Source organism: Chiloscyllium plagiosum, chromosome 17 (genome assembly GCF_004010195.1).
Source record: "Chiloscyllium plagiosum isolate BGI_BamShark_2017 chromosome 17, ASM401019v2, whole genome shotgun sequence".
In the NCBI taxonomy this organism is placed as follows: domain Eukaryota; kingdom Metazoa; phylum Chordata; class Chondrichthyes; order Orectolobiformes; family Hemiscylliidae; genus Chiloscyllium; species Chiloscyllium plagiosum.
This window is the reverse complement of record NC_057726.1, coordinates 4,055,805-4,077,068: the sequence shown is the minus strand read 5'-3', so window position 1 is coordinate 4,077,068 and position 21,264 is coordinate 4,055,805. Positions and strand designations below refer to the sequence as shown.

Below are 21,264 nucleotides of genomic sequence, written 5' to 3'. Positions count from 1 at the left end.
GCTGTACAGGACATTGGTTAGGCCACTGTTGGAATATTACGTGCAATTCTGGTCTCCTTCCTATTGGAAAGATGTTGTGAAACTTGAAAGGGTTCAGAAAAGATTTACAAGGATGTTGCCAGGGCTGGAGGATCTGAGCTATAGGGAGAGGCTGAACAGTCCGGGGCTGTTTTCCCTGGAGCGTTGGAGGCTGAGGGGTGACCTTATAGAGGTTTACAAAATAATGAAGGGCATGGATAGGGTAAATAGGCAAAGTCTTTTCCCTGGGGTGGGGGAGTCCAGAATTAGAGGGCATAGGTTTAGGGTGAGAGGGGAAAGATATAAAAGAGACCTACGGGGCAACTTGTTCACACAGAGAGTGGTATGTGTATGAAATGAGCTGCCAGAAGATGTGGTGGAGACTGGTACAATTGCAACATTTAAGAGGCACTTGGATGTGTATATGAATAGGAAGGGTTCGGAGGGATATGGGCCGGGTGCTGGCAAGTGGGACTAGGTTGGATTGGGATATCTGGTTGGCATGGAAGGGTCTTTTCCATGCTGTACATCTCTATGACTCTACCACCTGGCCTGACTCATTCCCCAACACCAGGTCCAATATGGCCCCTTCCCTCATCGGACTATTGACATACTGCTCTAGAAAACTTCCTGGACACTACTTACAAATTCTGCCCCATCCAGACCTCTGACATTAAGTGTATCCCAGTCAATATTGGGAAAGTTAAAACCTCCCATCACCCCACCCTGTTGCCTCTACATTTTTCCATAATCTGTTTACCTATTTGTTCTTCTACCTCACACTCAGTTGGGAGGCCTGTAATACAGCCCCAATAATGTAACTGCACCCTTCTTATTTCTTAGCTCTACCCATAATGCCTCCTGCTCAAGCCCCCCATAGCATCTTCCTTTATCATAGCCGTGATATTATCCCTGATCAGCAATGCGACTCCTTCCCCCCCTTTTACTTCCCTCCCTGTCCTGTCTGAAGTGTCTATATCCTGGAACATTTAGTTACCAATCATGTCCTTCCTTCAACCAAGTCTCTGTGATTGCAATAACGTCATACTCCCAGGCACCAATCCAAGCCCTAAGTTCATCTACCTTATCCACTACACTCCTTGCATTAAAAAGTATATGCAATTCAGGCTGCCAGTTCTTTTGCGTTCATCTGCTCTTGGCCTACTCTTCCCCTTGGTAATGCAAACTTCATGATCCTTACAGTCTCTAGTTTCCATCTCGCTGCCTACTTGTCTTCTCTTCTGGTTCCCAGCCCCCTGCCACATTAGTTTAAACCCACCCCAACAGCAGTAGCAAAACTCCCCGAAAGACATCAGTTCCATTCTGGTTCAGGCATAGACCATCCAATTTGTAGTAGTCCCACCTTCCCCAAAGCCGGTCCCAATGTCCCACAAATCTGAACCCCTCCCTCCTAACCATCCCTCAAGCCACGTGTTCATCCTGCCTATTCTTTCATTTCTACTCTGGCTACCACATGGCACTGGTAGCAATCCAGAGATCACTACCTTTGAGGTCCTTCTCTTCAACTTCTCTCCTAGCTCCCTGAATTCAGCTTTCAGGACCTCATCTCATTTTTCTACTTATATAATTAGTGCCTAAATGCACCACAACAATTGGCTTTTCACCCTCCCCTTTCAGAATGGTCTGCAGCCGATCGGTGACATCCCTGACCCGAGCACCTGGGAGGCAACATACCACCCGGGAGTCCCGTTTTCAGCCACAGAACCACCTATCTACTGCCCTCACAATAGAATCCCTTATGACTATGGCCCTACGAGTCTTGGCTGGTTACAATTATAGGCTGTAACAACCTTTCTAGAATCTGGAGTTAGAAAAGGTAATCACCGATACATCCACTAATCCAATTGTTGTTTTCTTCAACATTTTGGGATGAAATTTATTTGCTACAAGGGATGTATCAACCCTTAATTCAGCTAAATTTTCAAGTCCACCCTCTTTATTAAATCTAATTTTTATTGGTTCCCCAATTATACAAGTCTCTAAGTTGCTTAGTTTTTCTGGAGATTTTCAGTGAAAACAGATGAAAGGTAACTGCTTAGTTTCTCTTCCATTTCCATTCTTTTTTCCAAATTCTCACGTTCCATTTGTAATGGGCCTCCATTTCTCCTTGTTAACCTTTTTCTCTTTCCTATATCAATAAATGCAGACAGCAAAAGCCTGTGTACCTCATTCCTTACATTCATTTTCCTGTCTCCATTTCCTTATTGGTTCCTTGGTCCTCCTTTGCCAATCCTAAATCACTCCCAGTTCACAGGCTTGCCACTTTTTCCAGCATTCATGCAAGCTACTTCCTTTGATCTAATGCAACCTTTAACTTATTTTATTGACCACGGGTTAATTGGCCTTTCCCACTGAGTAACACATTTGTCACATTTCTTTTACCTGTCTACCATTAAATCCTTCTGCATTTTCCCTATCCACCATAGCCAACTTGCCCCCTCATACCCTCAGTTTCCTTTGCACAGACTTAAGGCCTTAGTTTCAGAATGTCAAAATCAAACTTAAGACATTTACACTACTATGTTATGGCTACCATTTCCCAAAGGTTCCTTTACAACAAAGTTATTAATTAGCCTTTCCCATTACACAACACTCAATCCAAAAACAGCTCAATTCCAGGTTGAAATAAAAACAAATTGCTGGCGGTACTCAGCAGGGTCTGGTCTGATAATTGGTCTAGGAGTAGGTCAGAACAGGCGACTGTACTAAAAGCAACCATAGTCATAAGAGATCTGAGTATGGGGTGGATATAAAAACATGGAAGGATAGAGTCAGGCTGTAGAGTTATTGAACTTGATGTTGAGTCCCAGAGACTCCAGGTACCCAAGAGGAAAATGAGATGCTGTTCTTCAAGCTTGCACTGAGACTCGCTGGAACATTGTAGCAGGCTTACGACAGAGATTTTGATATGGGAACATGGTCTGTTGAAGTGGCAGGCAACTGGAAGTCCAGTTCACTTTTGAGGACAGAATGCCAGTGTTCTGCAAAGTGGTCACTCAGTCTGCATTTCATCTCCCCAGTGTAGAGGAGACCAAACTGAACAATGAAATACAGTGAACTAGACTGAATGAAGTACAAGTACATTGCTGCTTCACCTAGAAGGTGTGTCTGGGACTTTAGATAGTAAGGAAGGTAGTGCTAAAGAGGGAGGTATTACACTTTCTGCGATTGAATAGGAAGATGCCATAGGGATAGGAGGTGGTGTTGGCAGTGGAGGAGGCATGGACTAGAGGGAACGGTCCCTGCGGAATGCTTACAGGGAAGGGAACATGGGTCTTGTCATAGCATCCTATTGAAGGTGACAGGATTCTCACCTACTCCTGGGCCTTCTACCATATTAAATGGGTTACTCTCAGTACCGCTTACCCAACAGACTTCATCTTTTGCATAAATACCACTTTCGCCAAGCCGCTAACAGTTCTGATGACTCAAAATATCAACTCTGCTTTCTTCCCACAGATGCTGCCAGACCAGAGTTTTGCCATCATTTTCTGCTTTTGTTTCAGATTTACAACATCTGCGATTCTTTGTTTTGTTTCAATTCCTGGTACCTTGCTTGATTCCATAATTCTTGAAAAGGTAGAGGAATGAGCCACATAAACACAAAAGCAAAACACTGCAGATGAAAATCTAAAAATAATATAAATCTATATATAAAGAATATGAAAGTTGGGTTACAATGTCAGGGTACTGTTTTTTTGGATCAGACATTAAACCGAGGCCTGATAGGAACTTGTGCAGGTGGATGTAGAATATTCAGTTATTACTGGGAGGAGACATCAGGATTTTTCCTCCTGCCTGCCCAACAGGATCATAATCAGATTAGGTGATCATTCGTCACATTTAGTTTTGATGGGCTTGGTAACTTCTATAAAGCAATTCATTAGTAAAAATGCAATAAGGAAAGAGTCGAATACTACGTAACTTTACCCTGCCAATAGATTCCAGTATTTCAGTGACATAGTCACCTATAACAGATGCATCTTCTTTTGCCTTTTCACGATATCTGTGAGAAAAAAAGCAGAATCAAGTACACAAACATAACACAGAAACAAGAACTGTCAGCTATTTCAAACTAGACACCAAATGAAATGATGTAAAGGGTGGAGATGGTCACCAGACCTGTGATCCAGTGTAGTACGGAGCAAGTACCACCTTGCTTGAGATTCCATCTTTCCAAAAAGCTGACAAAGCGAGATTTTTCTGTTCATGTTGCTATGAGGAGCTGTGACAAGCAGATGGCACTCTATAAGGGCAAGGCGCTCTCTGTAATCTGATCTTGTGATCATGACTGATTTCTAAAAGAAAATTCCAGCTGAGGCCTGATGAAAGTTCTGAACTGAAATACTAACACACTTTCAAGATGGCCTGCAGTGTATTTACAGCAGTATCTGATTCTATCAAAATCTGGTATTGATTCTTATTGTGAGAGAGATGGGGCCTATTGGAACGAGAGCTTTAATCCTATTTAAAGTCCTATTTAATAATCGTATTTAAAGTTCTGTTTGAATGGAAATATCACACCAGAACCAGAAAGTCAGGTGTTAGTTGGGTATTAAAAAGGTATTTACAGCATAGAATCAGGCCACCCGGACTGACAGGCTCAGTTTCGAAGTTGTGTGCCGTGTGTACGCTTCCCCGCCTTGGCAGTGAAATAGGGATAAGACCGAGGACATCTCGGAGAAAACTGAAGGCTTGGATACAAAGAAGCAGAACGCAGTGGATGACATTGTGGCATCTCCTTGGTGAAGCCTGAGACAGACTTTTTACAAAATTTGTTCAGGCGATTTGGGTGTCATTGGCTCGACTAGCTTTCGTTGTTCACCCTTAATTGCCCAGAGTACAGTTAACAATCAAACACTGTGGGTCTGAAGTCACATGTAAACCAAACCAGCTAAGGACAACAGATTTCCTTTCCCCTAAAGGACATTAATGAACCAGATGGGCTTTTAAAACAAAGTCGGTGGAGTAGTGGACAGTGTAGAAGAATGTACAGGTTGCAGAGGGACTTGGATAAACTGCAGAATGGGCTGAGAGGTGGCAAATGGAGTTCAATGCAGCTAAATGTGAGGTGATGCACTTTGGGAAGAATAACAGGAAGGCAGAGTACTGGGTCAATGGAAAAATTCTTGGTAGTGTAGATGTGCAGAGGGATCTTGGAGTCCATGTACATAGATCCCTGAAAGTTGCCACCCAGATTGATAGTGCTGTTAAGCAGGCATACGGTGTGTTAGGTTTTATCAGTAGAGGGATTGAGTTCCGAAGACGTAATGTCATGCTGCAACTATACAAAATGCTAGTGCGGCCACACTTGGAATATTGTGTACAGTTCTGGTCGCCTCATTACAGGAAGGATGTGGAGGCATTGGAAAAAGGTGGAGAATAGATTTACCACAATGTTGCCTAGTCTGGAGGGAAGATCTTATGAGGAAAGGCCGAGAGACTTGGGTCTGTTGTCGTTGGAAAGACGAAGGCTAAGAAGGGATTTGATAAGATAGACAAGATAATCCGAGGATTAGATAGGGTAGACAGTGAAAGTCTTCTTTCTGGGATGATGATGTCAGCGTGTACGAGGGGGCATAACTACAAATTGAGGGGCAATAGATTTAAGTCAGATGTCAGAGGCAGGTTCTTTACTCAGAGAATGGTAAGGGTGTGGAATGCCCTATCTGCTAATGTAGTTAACTCAGCCACATTAGGGAGATTTAGACAATCCTTGGATAAGCACATGGATGATGATGGGATAGTGTCGGGTGATGAGCTTAGATTAGTTCACAAGTCCGTGCAACATCGAGGGCTGAAGGGCCTGTTCTGCACTGTACTGTTCTATGTTCTATGACAGTTGCTATTTGGCCAGGTCTCTCACATTGAATTCAGATTTCACCACCTGCCAAGTGGGCATTCAAACCCATGTCCCCACAGCATTAGCTTGGGGCTCTAGATTGCTGGTCCAACGAAGTGACTACTACGTCACTGCCTCCCCTATGTAGTATAGGGACTTTCACACAATCCCCTCAGTCCTGAAACTAGAATCTAACCCATTTTTACACTGATGAATTTTCTCTCAGTTATAAGCGATTCTACATGAAAGAAGTTGAGAAAAACAAGTTTAAATTTCTACAAATCATGACCACAGCAAGAACGTTTCTACTGATTGTACAGTCTCTTAGAAAGACCATATGGAAGGCTAGTGTGACAAGTTGAAAATCCCTAGACTAGATGCAACTCTTGCAATATGCCCATAATAAAAATAATAATTTGCATTTATACAGTCCTGTTCATACCTTCAAGATGTCCCAAAATATTGGGTCAACAATGGCATACTTTTGAAGTTCACTCACGTATGTCAAGGAAGAAAGTTAGCAGCTAAACTTCGTACAGCAAAATCCCACAAACCACAGTGCAATAAAATCAGATCGTATACTTTAGTGATTGTGTTTGTGGAATAAATAACGGTTAGAAGACCAGCTACTCTTTTCTCTGAAGGGTAACTACAGCTTATACAGCAATGTGATCACAATGAAACGATCCAATGTGCTTTACAGAGCATTATAAAACAAAGTGTAACATTGAGACACTGGAAGATATTTGGACAGATGACAAAACTTTGTCAAAGAAGTTTAAAGGACTGCATTAAAAAGGAAAGCAAAAGTAGAGAAGAGAGTAGTAGGGAGGGAATTGGCACTTGGGACTGGGCAACATCAGGCCACGGTGGTGTGATTATAATTAGGGATACTCAAAAGATCAGAATTAGATGAGCACAGATCAAGATAGGGAGCAACAAAGTTATGGAGGGATTTGAAAAAAGGGATGAGTATTTTAACATATAGTTGTAAGATAAAAAGGAAACAATGAAAGTCAGGGAGCACACGAGTGTCAAAGAAATAGGATGTTTTGATGTAAGTTAAGATGCAGGCTGCACAGTTTGAAATGGTTTCAGGTGTACGAGATGGCAGAATACAGAATACCAGGAGAGAGTGCTAGAGGTAACAAAGACATGATGAATGAGGGTTTCCTCAGACTAACCCTACTGTAGACGAGCTTAGACATGGTGAAGTCGGGTGCTTTTATGGAGGTCATACAGGCAGTCTGAATGACAACATGAATACGAGGTCAGAAGCTAATTTCATAATGAAATGTGAAAAAGGCTGTACACAGACTGACTTAATCTCTGACTGGTCTCTGTATGTTCACATTGATGTCTGGATGGATGGAGTTCGGAGTCAGGACCAAAAATAATGGCTTTCAGCTTCCCAACATTTACTATTGTGGAATCTATTACAGTTACCAGAGAAGGGAGGTCTCCACTAAAAATATGGTACTTCAGACAGCATGACACTCCCTCAGGACTGACCTTCCGACAGTGTGCATACCCTCAGTACTGACCCTCCAATACTGCAGTGCTCCCTCAGTACTGATCCTCCAACAGTGTGGCCCTCCCTCAGCAGTGACCCTCTGACAATGTGGTTCTCCCTCAGCTAATGTACTTGGAACATTAGCCCACACATGGTGCTCATGTCTTTGGAGTGATGCTAGAGTGAATAACTCAGGAGGAGGAAAAACGCAGTAAGCAGCAGGATAACCTTTAGTTGTCAGGGAAGACCTCTGCAGAGGCAGAACATTAGGAAAAAGAAAAGCTTCCTCATATCAGGACAAAGGACACTTTTGAGAACAGCTGAGAGGAACTGATGGTACTCAAATTCACCAAACTATGGAAAAGGCAAATACTTTGGTTAAAGCACTTCGGTTACATACATGTTCTGCAGTCTAATGAACTTGGTCGAGTCTGCAATCATGTCCGGGATAGTGCCACGTACTGGCAAGTTTCCTAGTCCTTCTTTTTCCACAAATTGCTTCACAGCTCGGGTTAGGATCCAAAATGAAGGACTCTGAACAATAAACACAACCAGCAGGTCAAGTATGGTCTTGCACATGCAACCATCACTGCAGTTATAGGCAAACACAGCAATTCTAAGAACAAAGACCTCCCAATAAAACCGACACATTCAAACAATTTGGTGTTTTTTTTATTTCCTCCTGTTAGGTTCTTTTACTCTTGCGGTTCTTATACACTTGATGCAACTGCAGCACACCAACTTCTGTGAACAAGCAGCCAAATTTATTAAACACAGTACAGTGCAAGCTTTCTGGAGGAACCTTTAACACACTTCACAGAGCTTACGGGGTTGTGGCAAAAAGGAAACAGTTAAAGTTTATTAAAGCTTGTACAATCTAGATGACCCTCTTTGGCCACCCCACCCCCCCTTACAGGCTTGCAAGGTTGAGTCCAAGTGAGGCACTCAAAGAAAATACATTCTCTTCATACAGGTCAGTTGGCCATGCTTACAGATGCTCTGGCCACACACACACACCACACTATACCACACCTCCCCTTCCCCCACCCCCCAGTCACATGCCATACAAGCATTATTGTTGGAGGGAATCCTGAGGGACAGGATGTACATGTATTTGGAAAGGCAAGGACTGATTAGGGATAGTCAACATGGCTTTGTGCGTGGGAAATCATGTCTCACAAACTTGATTGAGTTTTCTGAGGAAGTAACAAACAAGATTGATGAGGGCAGAACGGTGGATGTGATCGATATGGACTTCAGTAAGACGTTGACAAGGTTCCCCATGGGAGACTGGTGAGCAAGGTTAGCTTTCATGGAATACAGGAAGAACTCAATTTGGATACAGAACTGGCTCGAAGGTAGAAGACTGAGGGTGGTGGTGAAGAGTTGTCTTTCAGACTGGAGGCCTGTGACCAGTGGAGTGCCACAAGGATCGGTGCTGGGTCCACTACTTTTTGTCATTTATGTAAATGACTTGGGTGTGTACATAAGAGGTATAGTTGGTAAGTTTGCTGATGACACCAAAATGGAGGTGTAGTGGACAGCGAAGAAGGTTACTTCACAGTACAACAGGATCTTGATCAGATGGGCCAATGGGCTGAGAAATGGCAGATGGAGTTTAATTCAGATAAATGCGAGGTGCTGCATTTTGGGAAAGCAAATCGTAGCAGGACTTATACACTTAATGGTGAGGTCCTAGGGAGTGTTGCTGAACAAAGACACCTTGGAGTGCAGGCTCATAACTCCTTGAAAGTGGAGTGCAGCTAGATAGGATAGTGAAGGAGGCATTTGGTATGCTTTCCTTTATTGGTCAGAGTATCGAGTATAGGAGTTGGGAGGTCATGTTGCAGCTGTACAGGACATCAGTTAGGCCACTGTTGGAATATTGCATGCAATTCTGGCCTCCTTGCTAATGGAAGAATGTTGTGAAACTTGAAAGAGTTCAGAGAAGATTTACAAGGATGTTGCCAGGGTTGGAGGATTTGAGCTATAGGGAGAGGTGAATCGGCTGAGGCTGTTTTCCCTGGGGCGTCAGATGCTGAGTGACCTTATAGCGGTTTATAAAATCATGAGTGGTACGGATAGGATAAATAGACAAAGTCTTTTCCCTGGGATGGGGGAGTATAGAACTGAGGGCATAGGTTTAGGGTGAGAGGGGAAAGATATAAAAGAGACCTAAGGGGCAACTTTTTCACGCAGAGGGTGATATGTGAGTGGAATGAGGTGCCAGAGGAAGTGGTGGAGGCTGGTACAATTGCAACATTTAAAAGGCATCTGGATGGGAATATGAATAGGAAGGGTTTAGAGGGATGTGGGCCAGGTGCTGGCAGGTGGGAGTAGATTGGGTTGGGGTGTCTGGTCGGTAAGAATGAATTAGACCGAAGGGTCTGATTCCATGCTGTACATTTCTATGGCTCTATGACTCTATAAGACAACCCCCTGTTACTCACAGTCACATGCTACCCCAGGTACAATGGCAGGATGAGATCATCTTCGGAGATAATGCAAATACCAATGCCCTAATCCTGGGGAATCTTTATGTAGACAATTTCCTGACTCAGTGATTTCCCAAGACAAGGAAGGTGAGAGAGATCTCTGACCAGAAAGCATTTCTGAATGGGAGATTGAATGGATAGTTTAACTTGACAACTAGCAGGGGATTAATGTCTAATTGAAGTGTAAATTACAGTGGATAGTCATCCGCATTGTTTCATGGCAGTCGTTCCCATCCAAAGATAGGGTTAAACTGCACTTTCATATTACATTAATGTTCACAGAGGTAGTACAATTTAATCTTGTAACATTACAATCCTATCCTGTGAGTCACTACTGAAGCAGTCCTATTCAAGTGCAATGTTGTGAAATGTAAAAACACGTTGTAGACAAAATTGTAGGCATTGAGCACCATGCCAGGAAGATGGCATAACACATTCTTTTCTGAAATAACAGTAGGTAGTAACCTAGTTGTCAGCTACCAAAAGACAACTGACACCAACTCATTCAGCTTACCCTTTATGAACAAATGTTCAAGTGAGTTACAGGTCTTAGAAAGAAGGGGACACAAATCAAAGGGAAATATCAAATCCCAGGTCATTACCAACTCTAATAACGGGGGAGAATACCTATTAGATTAGTCAATGGATCTCAACACTGTGCTGTCTTATCCAATAGCTCAGGATAACACGTTAAACAAAAACTGATCTTGTGTGTGCGGGTGGGTTGGGGAATCAGGGATAAAGACATAATATAGAACATTCTCTTCTTCAGATTAAAATGTTCAAATGTTTTCATTAAAAAGGGTTTGTTTTGTTCTTTAGTCCAACCTGCGCATTGATATTGGTGCATCTCTCATCCTTGAACAGCTCTTCTACGTTACTTGGAATCTACAAAGATACATTTAAAGAGAAGAACATGTCAGAAATAGAAGATACCATTTCAAGTATTGAATTATACAGCACAGAAGGAAATCATTTGCTCTATTGTGACCTTATTCACCCTTTCAAAGTGACTCCATTTAGCTCCACTCTACTGCTATTTCCCTATTAGCCCAACAAATGGTTTTCCTTTTCCAGTGCTTTCCAGCAGCACAATGGCTCAGTGGTTAGCACTAATGCCTTACAATGCCAGAGACCTGGGTTCAATCCCACCCTCAGGTACATGTCTGTGTGGAGTATGCACATTCTCCTTGTGTCTCTGTGGGTTTCCTCCAGGTGCTCCGGTTTCCACTCAAAGTCCAAAAATGTGGTAAGTTAATTGGATTGACCATGGGAAATGCAGAGTTATAGGGTAGGGGAGTGGGTCTGGGTGGGATGCTCTTCAAAGGGTCGATATAGACTTGATGGAATGAACTGCCTGCTCCCACACTGTAGGGATTCTGTGATTCTACTTATCCATTTCTCTTTGGAAAGCTCCCATTGATTCTGCTCCTACCAGCTTTTTCGGCAGCACGTTCCATAACTTGATGCAGAGAACATCTCCATGTTTCACTCCTGCTTTTCTTAAGCCTTTTACTTTAAATCTGCATTCTCTGGTTAACATCCCACCAGTCATTCCATCAAATCCCTTCTTAACCTCTGAAAGACTAACAGATGCATGAGCTAAGATTGTTAAATGCATTCCTCACCCAAATGTATATTGCAATGAGCAGCCCAGTCAGTCAGTCATCAACTATTAACAGTGAGGCTAAACAGCTTACTAATCTAATCAATATGGAATGGGGACATGCTAAATTTCTAGCTTTTTGCTCTGTGTGCGGTTTTGATTTATTTTGAAAAGAATTTTAAGTTTTGAAAAGTAGGGACTATTGGGAGGAGCATTTGAATTCACAAAGCATCAGAAACGATCTTTCTAGGAGAAGCTGGTAGTTCCAATATTGACCTAGAGCAGACCTGATTCATCTTCTACAACTCAAGTCATTCTTAAAATGTCAGATATTCCTCCATTCTACTGTGACTAATGATTTGCTGACTAATCCTGAAAAGAAAAAATCTGTTTTTTTTTTAATTTTAGGACTAGAGATGCAAAGTGAGAACTTAACATATACTGGAATGAGAGAAGACCAGCACACAACTTTAAAGCAGTTTGCCTATGAGTAATACTGGTTCCCCTCCAAGCCACACGCCCATCCTGACTTGGACCTATATAACCAATGCATCACTCAAAATCCTGGAACACCTTCATAACAGTACAATGGTTGTTCCTAAACCCCAAGGACTATATGGCTCAAGATGGCAGGTCACCAACACGTTCATGAGGGTAATTAGGGATGCGCAATGCGTGCTGGACCAGTCGACCATGCCCATATTGCATGAAATAATGGAATAAATGAGACTCATAGCTTTTAAGATGATGACATCAAAATAAAGGTGAAAATGGCAGACAGAAGCAAGATCTTGAGGAAGGTGGCCAAGTCTAAATGGAGAACTGACCTAAGAACATAACAAACACCTGCCCTTGCCATATGTAACTCAGCAGCTGAACATCTGACAGAATGTTCTCCCTCTGCAAAGGAGTTGGATCCCACACTCAACAGAGTTCAGCAAGCTGTTACAAATTGCTGAAATCCACAAAAATGGGCAATGGTCTCCTTGCTGGTACTGATCCTAATGGCGACTTTATGAAAAGTTAGATAAAGCAGACTCATGACCCTTAGATGAATTGTCTATTGGCCCAGAGTAATCCCTAATCCCATGACTGATTAGCTATGACTCAATCACTTCCAGACAGTATTGGCTTCATTGCAGAAGCACAGATACAGCTGTACGAGTTCTGTCGACTGCAGCTGTGGGGACACTGCAAGTGATGTAACAGCTCCTAAAATGCATGTCCTCTATTGCATCAGCTACACAATGTGGAGTATATGAAGATCTTCAACTTCCAAGCTACAGCTTGGATGGCAAGGGAAGATGTAGCAGCATGACATGAGGAGGAGATACCTTTACTAATCTTCTGATATTTGTTCACTGGTGTGTCAATCTCATGCTCAATATCAGAAAGCAGCACATAATGAAACAATGGCACCAGCAATCATACCTTAGTAGGATTCAGGGCAGTGTTGACGTTTTTGATTGCTTCATCAAAGTTCTCTTCATCTTCTGGTGTTCCATTGTCTTTCTTTAATAATCCTGAATTAATTCGCAAGGCAAGAAAATGAAGTAATTAGTGGCCTTGTGGCCATTAAGTGAGGAGAGATCAGCTTTTCTAGTCCCTCCATCGCTGGTATCATCTTATAAATTTCCTCTGCCCCTTCTCAAAAGCTTTGATGGTTTTCCTGAAGTATGGTGCCCAGACCTAGCGACAAAACTCGAGCTGTGTTTTATAAAGGTTCAGCATTACCTCCTGGCTTTTAGACACCAAGCCTTTGTTTATTGCTTATAAAGGCCATGGTTCCAAAATCCCTTTTAAACAGCTTTCTTCATTTGTCCTGTCACCTTCCAAGACCGACAACCTGACCCGTATAGCTCGAGGTCACTTTTTTCTGGCACTTTCACACCTTCACCACCCACCCCACCCCCCAACATCCATTCCAGTTAAAATGGGACCATTTCGTTTGCAACCATCTTCCTGCTCTTCCCATCAAAATCATTTGAGAGTATATTTGATGAAGAACTTACATTCAAATTTCAGTGGATATTGGGTCACATATAGCAGTACGTTATGCCATGGCAGGGCTGAGAGAAACAATGCCTCACACGGTCATATTTTTGGTGCATGCCCACTGGATTTTTTGAATTGCACAACGTCAGGCTACAGAGGTTCAAACTCTCAACCTTCAGATTGCTGACCCAATTGCCTGACCATAGAACATAGAACATTACAGCGCAGTACAGGCCCTTTGGCCCTCGATGTTGCGTCGACCTGTCACACCAATCTGAAGCCCATCTAACCTACACTATTCCATGTACATTCATATGCTTGTCCAATGACGACTTAAATGTACTTAAAGTTTGCGAATATGGACGGCACAGTGGTTAGCACTGCTGCCTCACAGCGTCAGAGACCCAGGTTTAATTCCTGCCCCGGGTGACTTACTGTGTGGAGTTTGCATGCTCTCCCCGTGTCTGCGTGGGTTTCCTCCGGGTGCTCCGGTTTCCTCTCAGTCCAAAAATGTACAGGTCAGGTGAATTGGCCATGCTAAATTGCCCGTGGTGTTAGGTGAAGGGGTAAATGTAGGGCAATGGGTCTGGGTGGGTTGCGCTTCGGCGGGTCGTTGTGAACGTGTTGAGCTAAAGGGCCTGTTTCCACACTAAGTAATCTAATCTAATACCGTTACAGGCAAAGCATTCCATACCCTTACTACTCTGAGAAAAGAAACTACCTCTGACATCTGTCCTATATCTATCACGACACTACAGGCACTATTAATTTGACAAATAAGTTAGGAAGACCCCAAAAACAGAGAATTAGCTGTTTATGTGCACCAAATCTGACAGAACCATCCAGAAACCAAAACTACAATTTCATACCTTGACGTATTAACTCTCGAAATGCTTCCTTTTCTTTGTACGTTTTTGGTAACTGACTACTGTGCTGCATAGTTTAAAAGAAAAGGAAACGTGAGTTTCTGCTCGTAGAGGCAATCCCAATCACAAAGATCACAAAAATACAGTACCAATGGCTTTAAAGGGGGATGGCAGCACAGGACTATGTTGGGATTACTCAACAAGAAAATATGAATTTATGTAGATCTGTCAGAATGTCAAAGACCCACAGCACTTTGCAGCCTTGGACCTACCTTCTACAAAGCATGTGATCTATTCACTTATGAGATATGGGCATCATTGACCAGGCCGACATTTATTGCCCGTCCCCGTTTACCCTTGAGGTGGTGGCGTTGAACTGCCTTCTTGACTTACAGCGGTCTGTGGGGTGCAGGTAGACCCACAATGCTGTTACGGAGGGAATTCCAGGATTGTGATCCAAGCAAGATGGTGACTGGTTGAAAGTGAATTGCAGGGGGTGCTGGTCCTATTTACCTGCTTCCCTTGTCCTTCTAGATAGCAAAGGTTACAAGTTTGGAAAATGCTGTCAAAAGGAGCCTTGGTGATTTGCTGCAATGTACCATTTAGATGTTACAAACTGCTACCACTATGCATCAGTGGTGATGGGGGTTAATGTTGAAGGTGTTAGATGGGATGCTGATCCAGCAGGCTGCTTTGTCTTAGTGTTTAGGAATGAAGCTCCAACCATGTAAGTGGAGACCATTCCAAAACACTCCTGACTTGTATCTTACAGATGGTGGATAGACTTTGGTGAGTCAGAAGGTGAGTTACTCATCTTGGAATTCCCAGTCTTTGACCTACTCTTGCAGCCAATTTAGTTTCTGGTTATAGTGAGCCCCAGGATATTGATGGAGACGAATCAGCAATGACAATGCCATTTAACGTCATGGGGTGATGGGCAGATTCTCTCCTGTTGGAGATGGTCATTGCCTGGCACTTGTATGGTAATAATGGTCACTTGCTATTTATCAACCCCAGACTGAATGTTTTCTAGTCGGTGTAGCATGCATCAGAGTCTGTTACTCTGTACCCCGCTTAATACACTTGGCAACTCTTCAATCAGTGAACATTCGCACTTCCAACCATATGGAGGAGGTAAGGTCATTGATGAAGCAATTGAAGGTGGTATGAGCTAAGAAACCACACTGAGGGACGTTTGAAGCGAAATCCCGTGGCTGAAATATCTGGCCTCTCAACAGTCACATCCATCTTTGTTTGTGCTGGGTATTGTTTGCAATATTCCTTAAATAGTAGCCATCAGATCTTTTACAGCCACCTGAGGGGCCTGACAGATTTTCGGTTTAAATGTCTCATCAAAAGGCAATCTTCATAATGTCACTGGCAGTGTCACTCAAATTCTCTGCAGTGAGTCTGGCTCAAGGAGGTCAGTGTATCAGACGTCCTTTGACAAGGTATTGCACAGGAGGCTGCTGAATAAGAGCTCTTAAGTATTAGGGGCAAAGTGCTGGCATGGATAGAGGATGGGCTGACGAGCAGAAGACACGAGAACGGGGACAAAGGGGTATTCTTCAGGATGGCAGCCCGTGACTAGTGGAGTTCCATAAGGGTCAGTGTTGGGGCCACAACTGTTCACGTTAATGACCTGGATAAAGGAACAAAGGGCATTGTTGCTAAGTCTACAGATGACGCAAAAGATGGTTGGAGGGACAGGCAATGTTGAGGAGGTGGGGAGGCTGCCGAAGGAGCTGGACAAGGCTGGGAGAATGAACGAAGAGGAGACAGATGGAACACAAATGTGGGAAATTGTGAGACTATGCACTTGGTAGGAACAATAAAAGCTCAGACTCATTTCTAAAATGTGGAAAGGCTTCAGAAATTTGAAGCACAAAAAGATTTGGGAGCCCTAGTTCAGGATTCTCTTCAGGTGAACATGCAGGTTCAGCCAGGAAGACAATGCAATGTTAGCAATAATTTCAAGAGGGTTAGAATACAAGAACAGAGGTACACTGCTGAGGCTACGTAGGGCTCTGGTCAGACCACATTTAAAATACTGTGTGTAGTTTTGGACCCCAGACCGAAGGAAAGATGTGCTGGCGTTGGAGGGGGTCCAGAGGAAGATTAAAAAAAAAAATGATCCCAGGGATGAAGGCCTTGTCACATGAGGAGCAGTTGAGAACTCTGGGTTTGTACTTAATGTAGTTTAAGTTAGATCTCATTGAACTTCCAGAATGCAAAGGGGCCTGGATGGAGTGGATATGGAGAAGATATTTTCACTAGTCGGAGAGAAATGGACCGGAGGGGTACCACCTCAGAGTGAAGGGACAACCCTTTAGGACTGAAATGAGGAGGAATTTCTTTAGCTAGTCGGCAGTTAATCTTGGAGGTCACATCATTCAGCGTACTTAAGACAGAGATAGATATGTCCTTGAATGGTAATGGGAGCAAGGGTTATTGGAGAAGGCAGGAGAATGGAGTTGAGAAACATATCAGTCATGGTTGGAAGTGGGGGGGTGGAAAAAGAAGACTTGATATGCCAAATGGCCTAATTCTGCTCCAATGTCTTATGGTCTTACCTGCTAAGCCACAGCTGATACTTGATAACGTTACTCCAAAAAGTAATAATAACGAGCAGGTGGTAAATAATTTATGAACGTCTGACTTTCAAGCCCTCAAACATACAAAGGTTATCCCATACAGGGGTGTAAATCTAAAGATCCAACATACAAATATTTCCTGTACTTATGAACTGTGATCTTATATTGTCCTGTTTGCATTCTGACTTGCGTAGAAATCAACTTGCAAACAGACTCAAACAAGGAGCCCATTCACTACCCAGGGACTGCCTGTAACTGGTTGGACCTAAAGACATATTATAATGCACACTGCATCAAATGTATTTCCCTTACTCCTCGTCTGAAGTGATTAATATTTGTGCAGATACAGTTCCATGGTCACACAGAGCACTCTGCAGACTCATCCAAGTGATCTCTGATGTAGATATTATGGACATTCAGACTAGCATCAGCATTCCTGGAATAGGGAAGGAAATGTCAGCCAGGGAAACAACATTCCTGACTGCGATCTGGTGAATCTTACTACACCAGGGTGGGGTCTGCATTGTCATGGCTCATGCAAGGACAGACTATATGAATAACGATGACTTAATTAGCAGCACAGCATCCCAGCAAAACCTGAAATAGGATAAGTGAAGACTGGGTCAGCAAGGAGTGGCGGGCGGAGGGGGGGGGGGGGGAATAAAAGGGGAATTAAATAAATCACCAGGAGGCAGAAGTTAAAATCACTGCTTTTCACAAACACAAAACATCCATAAAGATTTCCCCATGGTAGGCTCATTTATAAAGTCAGGAGGAATGGGATACAGGGAGATTTGACTGTCTGGATTCAGAATTGGTGGTTGACAGAAGGCAGAGAGTGGTTCTAGATGGAAAGTATTCTGCCTGGAGGTCAGTGTTGAGTGGGGTACCGCAGGGCTTTGTTCTTGGGCCTCTGCTCCTTGTGGTTTTTATAAGTGACATGGATGAGGAGGTTGAGGGGTGGGTTAGTAAATTTGCAGATGACACAAAGGTTGGAGGTGCCATTGATAGTATTGAGGGCTATTGCAGGCTGCAGCGTGACATAGATAGGATGCAGAGCTGGGCTGAGAAATGGCAGATGGAGTTCAACCTGGATAAATGCGAAGTGATGCATTTTGGAAGGTCGAACTTGAATGTTGAATATAGGATTAAAGACAGGATTCTTGGCAGTGTGGAGGAACAAAGAGATCTTGGTGTTCAAGTACATAGATCCCTCAAAGTTGCCACCCAAGTGGATAGGGTTGTTAAGAAAGCAAATGGTGTTTTGGCTTTCATTAACAGGGGAATCGAGTTTAAGAGCTGCGAGGTTTTGCTACAGCTTTACAAGTCTCTGGTGAGACCACACTTGGAATATTGTGTCCAGTTCTGGTCGCCGTACTATGGTAAGATACAGAAGCTTTGGAGAGGGTGCAAAGAAGGTTTACCAGGATGCTGCCTGGACTGGAGGGCTTGCCTTATGAAGAGAGGTTGACTAAGCTTGGACTTTTCTCTCTGGAGAGGAGGAAGAAAAAAGGTGCCCTGATCAAGGTATAGAAGATAATGAGAGGCATGGAGAGAGTCAATAGCCAGAGACTTTTCCCCAGGGCAGGAATGACTGGGACGAGGGGTCATAGCTTTAAGATATTAGGAGAAGGGTATAGAGGAGACGTCAGAGATAGGTTCTTTGTGCAGAGAGTTGGAATGCATTGCCAGGGCTGGTGGTGGAAGCAGAGTCATTAGGGCCATTTAAGTGACATGCACATGGACAGCAGTGAATTGAGGGGTGCGTAGGTAAGGTTATTTTATTTTACGTTAGGATTAATCCTCGGCACAGTATTGTAGGCCAAAGGACTTGTTCTGTGCTATATTTTTCTATGTTCATTGCATCGAATGGCCCAATTTCATAATGGCATCTGAAACATGCGAAGTGAAACAAATCCTGTGGAGATCAAAAGTAATTCTTTGTAACATACGCAGAACTATTTGCAGTTATATATTTTCTCAGCTGGATAAGGATTACTTATCAAGGTAATATCAACAAAAAAAATCTACAACCTACCTCACTACACCACTTTTCCAGGTATTTGGCTACCACAATTATCCATGGAGTGTGACTATGGTCCTACAATATTAATGGCAATAAACTGTTACTAAACTAACACATAATACAACTGCACAAGTATCCATTACAGTGTCAAATGGAACATTATTTTTGTGCATGAGTTTTTAGGTACTTAAAGGTAAGTTTTAGTGCTCAGGAATACTTTCCTGCTTTAGGTACCTGGTACTACTGTAAAATAACACCATTTTCTGCAACTATAAATTGAAACTGTGTTACGACACGGGGTAAACCCCTTATGTTAATTTTAAACCAGCAACACAGAAAAGATTCATCCTGTGCAGTAATCTGTGAAAATTCGAGATGCCAAGAACTACTTAAAGTAAATAGTAACAGCTTTATTTCTTAAAGTATAACAGAGAATAATTAACTATTTACAACTTCTTCCTCTAACCTATCTTTTACTTTCCCTTCTATAATACTCATCCAATAAAACAGAGTAAGATTTAATCAAAAAATTCAAATTTCATAACCAGCCAGCTGTCAAATCTTCTCTTTGTATCTTCCTCTGTAGATTGGCTCTCCAGGTTGGTGTTGATGTTTTATTCTGTGCAAACTCCTTCTCTGGACAAGTACTTCTCAGAGAGTTCTGACTAGCAGCCTACATCTGTTGGTCTTTTGGCAGTTCTCCCCCCAGTTGTTCGCATTTCCACAGTCGTTATCCCCAAAGCATCAGATTGGGTCATTGGTTTTTAAGATTGTCAATATACTAAGCTCAAACTCGATTGGAGTTTGGTATTTTGGGGGGATATAATTTAAACTGATTGGCCTAATTAAAATTTGTTTTTGTCTCCAGGCAACCATCTACCCTAGCTGCTGGATCAAAAGGTTACATTATATTTTGTTCAGAACACTTGGTGCTGTCAGGTAGTTCTGCTAGCTTTTAACTTTCTTAAAAGGTACAGTATACTTCTATGCCTTCATAACAACTGTGAGGACTTGAGAAACATGAAAGTTTGTAACTTGAAAACCAAGTCCCTCACCTTCAATCACTCCTCTAGCCTACTCTGCACATTTTCATTCTCAACGCAAAACTGCAAAAGCAGTTTCTAAGCCCTCTAAATCATTTTTAGCACTGGTCATTTTCTTAAGGACAGAAAAATAGGAGCAGGATTGGTCATAGTACACTTGGAACCTGCTCTACTGTTCATTAAGATCATGACTGATCTCCACTCCACTTCCATTCCACCTCCCTCCCTTGATCCGCATATTATCGGATTCCTGTAATGACTGAATAATCTCTTGATCTTAGTCCTGAACTTACACAATGACAGGATCTGCAACTCTCTGGAATGGAGGACTTGAAACATTCACAACTTCTGAGTGGCAGAATTTCTTTTCTCATCTCAATCCTAAGTGGCTAAATCCACAACCTGAGATTTAGAGCCTTTGGTCCTATACACGTCAAATCTTGGGAAATTGATGCTCTTATTAAAAAAGGACCTTCACTGTATTTGCTGCTAACCTTTTTGTCCATTTTATCCAAGTCGTAGGCCTGAATGTGATCCTTCAGATGTGGGAAAGGTGAGTCAAGTCTCAGATCTTCCAGCGCATTATCTGGGTGCGATTCCACAACTGAAAATAAAACACATGCATCAAGTACCTTGAGGTCTTGCATTCACATCACGATTTGGTTGCTAAAGTTTGCTGCATCCCAATCGTCTCAACAATCAAAGTTTGATCATAATCCATGGCTCACAAGGGAAAATATTTTTTTTTTTAATTTAAAAGGCACAAATTAAGGATTTTGAATGCTATAGGTCATATTAACACTCCAGAGGACAATTATTTACATATGCACATATGTGTATTTGCAAATATATTTGTCCCTCTTTGAAAGAGGGATCAAACTTATCACATCCCGCCCCTCTTTAATCTTACAATCCGTTCCCCCATTTTAAGTTACTCTTGAACCAGCTTCCACCCAACTTCTCAAGCTGCTTGTTTTGGATCACAACAAACTTCTCCATGACACAAATTCTCATCCATCTTCTAGTCCTTTTGCCAATCATCTTCAATTTCTGATATTTATCTATCAATGCTCCTGCCATTTGGAACGGTTTCTCCCTAATAACTCTGTCAATACCTCTAAGACTGCAAAATAGGAGGAGAAAATCCACCAAATCTGTTCTGCAGTTCAATGAGGTCATGGCTGTCCAATAATCCTCAACTCCACTTTCCTGCCTTCTCTTCATTACCCTGGATTCTCTTACTGA

At 42.6% G+C, this 21,264-nt stretch overlaps 1 protein-coding gene across 2 annotated transcripts in view; it reads right to left on the bottom strand.

The window, feature by feature from the left end:
* The window catches only part of nae1 (nedd8 activating enzyme E1 subunit 1), a 60,202-nt gene that overhangs the window by 21,642 nt on the left and 17,296 nt on the right, over window positions 1–21,264 (bottom strand). Inside the window, exons 8-14 of one of the 2 annotated variants that reach the window (XM_043706532.1) lie at window positions 20,514–20,623; window positions 18,989–19,051; window positions 14,360–14,423; window positions 12,927–13,018; window positions 10,718–10,777; window positions 7,795–7,928; window positions 3,970–4,045 (exon numbers count right to left, since the gene is read on the bottom strand). In XM_043706532.1, coding sequence (XP_043562467.1) covers window positions 3,970–4,045; window positions 7,795–7,928; window positions 10,718–10,777; window positions 12,927–13,018; window positions 14,360–14,423; window positions 18,989–19,051; window positions 20,514–20,623 — 599 coding nt within the window. The remainder of the gene's footprint in view (window positions 1–3,969; window positions 4,046–7,794; window positions 7,929–10,717; window positions 10,778–12,926; window positions 13,019–14,359; window positions 14,424–18,988; window positions 19,052–20,513; window positions 20,624–21,264) is intronic. The other variant, XM_043706533.1, reaches the window with a different exon arrangement.